The 2,248-nt window shown below is 45.4% G+C and overlaps 1 protein-coding gene across 1 annotated transcript in view; it reads right to left on the bottom strand.

The window, feature by feature from the left end:
* The window catches only part of LOC119592706 (low-density lipoprotein receptor-related protein 2-like), a gene marked incomplete at its 5' end in the record, with an annotated part of 5,411 nt that continues 3,163 nt past the window's right edge, over positions 1–2,248 (bottom strand). The window contains 3 exon segments of the mRNA XM_037941640.1: positions 1–977; positions 979–1,783; positions 1,786–2,248. Of these exon segments, the coding sequence (XP_037797568.1) occupies positions 383–977; positions 979–1,783; positions 1,786–2,248 (1,863 nt within the window).

Below are 2,248 nucleotides of genomic sequence, written 5' to 3'. Positions count from 1 at the left end.
TTTACTTATTTGTTTATTTGAATATCTGCACATCAAAACACGTGAAAACAAAAGAGTATTTTTCATAACCAAAAAGTTTCTAGCCATGTTTGGAATAGTTCATAATACTGTATTTTGTTGCTGTTTGCTACTGACCCAAAGCAAGACATTACCAAAGTAGTGCGATTTATGTATTTTTTCTTGTGTTATGTGCAGTGGCTTATATCATTCATGTACGTTGTATCTAGATCATTCTAGGTGGAATTGGAATGAAATTTAAGAATGAAGGATCAATAATGATAACTTTATCTGATGACTTCTGATAATATCAGTTGTCAGTACGTAGGAAAAATACATGGACTTTGAACGATCATCAACAACATTTTAGGTATATGACTACTCATCAAGTGCAATTTTCCTCATCTGACCCATCATTACAGTCTTTAAAGCCATCACATACCCATGACAACCTTAGGCATCTGTTATCATCTTTGCACTTAAACTTTTTGGGACATTGCACCTCGTAGTTCTCACAATTTTCTTCATCGCCGCCTCCAAGGCAGTTCCTGTTTCCATCACACACAAAACGGACGGGAATACAGTTGCCCTCTGGACATTGGAAGGCTGTCTCAGGAGGACACTTGAAATCCTGGCAGTCGACTTCATCGCTTCCGTCTCCGCAGTCATCGAATCCGTTGCACACTTGGTAGATGGTGATGCAGATTCCCGAAGCACATTTGAAGGGCCGATAATCTGGGCACGTGAATTTGGCGCAGTTAACTTCGTCACTTCCGTCAGCACACTGCACGAAGCCGTCACACCGATGGTAGGGACGTCGGCATTCCCCTGAGCCGCAGTGGAATGGGCGAATTGCAGGACACGTGAATTCATTGCAACTGGCTTCATCACTGTCGTCTCGACAGTCTGGATATCCATCACATCGACTCCAGCTATAGATGCATTCACCAGACCCACAATTAATACTATCACTATAGCATTTTGTCCTTGCAGTTGTTTTCATCACTTCCATCTTCGCAGTCAATCCGTCCATCACAGACATCATATTCATACAAACATTCGCCTGATCCACATTGAAAAGGTCGATTCTCAGGACACGTGAAACTTTGACAATCAGTCTCGTCACTACCATCAACACAGTCTATCCTTCCGTTGCACCTATTGCCATTCCACACACACTCACCTGAGCTGCAACGGAAGTCGTCACTATCCGGACAGGGGAGACTTATATCACAATCATTCTCATCACTTCCATCTTTACAGTCTCTGTAGTCGTCACATTCATAATCATAATCGTACAAACATTCCCCTGAATCACATTTGTAGGATCGATCTTCAGGACACTGGAAGGAGTCACAGCTCGATTCGTCACTGCCGTCAGCACACGACTCTCTGCCATCGCACTGAAGATCGAAATAAGAGTCTAAACATTGTCCAGCTGCACACCTGAAGTCTCTGTGAGGAGGACATGGAATATCTGGGCACCTACTCTCATCACTGTGGTCTTTGCAGTCGAAAATTCCATTACACGCTTGCCAGAAAGAAATGCATTCTCCTGAGGAACAAAAAAGTGGCCTCGACGCGGGGCATGAGGCAGATGTGCAAGATGCTTCGTCACTTCCGTCTCGACAGTCTTCTCGGCCGTTACAGACCACGTCCGCATCTAAACATTCCCCAGAAGTGCAATGAAAGCTGTCATCAGGGCATTCAAAGGACTGGCATCCGCTTTCATCAGAGCCATCCTCACAGTCTTCCACTCCGTCGCATCGCACTCCAGGATTTATCATTCTCCAGAATCGCAAGTGAAACAATCAGACGTTACACAGACCTTAGGGTCTTCATCAGAGCCATCAGCACACTGTTCATAACCATCACACAAAAGAAAATCATAAATGCATTTGCCATCATTACAGGGAAATGGACGAGACGATGGGCATTGATCTCCGTTGGGCGGAGCGCAGTGTTCGTCTGAACCGTCTTTGCAGTCTTGTCTACCGTCACACTTAACATATGTACTTATACATTCTCCTGACAAACATTTAAAGTTTAAGCACTGGCAAGAAAACTCATCCTCTCCACTCAGACAGTCTAGCTTTCCGTCACATATATGACGGAGGCCGATGCACTCCCCGGACGAGCAGTAGTGCGACCGAGGTGCGGGGCAGTCGGTGAAGTTGCGACAGAATTCGTCGGATCCGTCAGGGCAGTCGACCTCGGCGTCACACACCTTCCGCCTCGACACACATTCTCC

The sequence above is a fragment of the Penaeus monodon genome, chromosome 30 (genome assembly GCF_015228065.2).
Source record: "Penaeus monodon isolate SGIC_2016 chromosome 30, NSTDA_Pmon_1, whole genome shotgun sequence".
Taxonomy (NCBI): Eukaryota; Metazoa; Arthropoda; class Malacostraca; order Decapoda; family Penaeidae; genus Penaeus; species Penaeus monodon.
The sequence above is the reverse complement of the archived record's forward strand: the minus strand, read 5'-3'. Positions and strand labels throughout refer to the sequence as shown.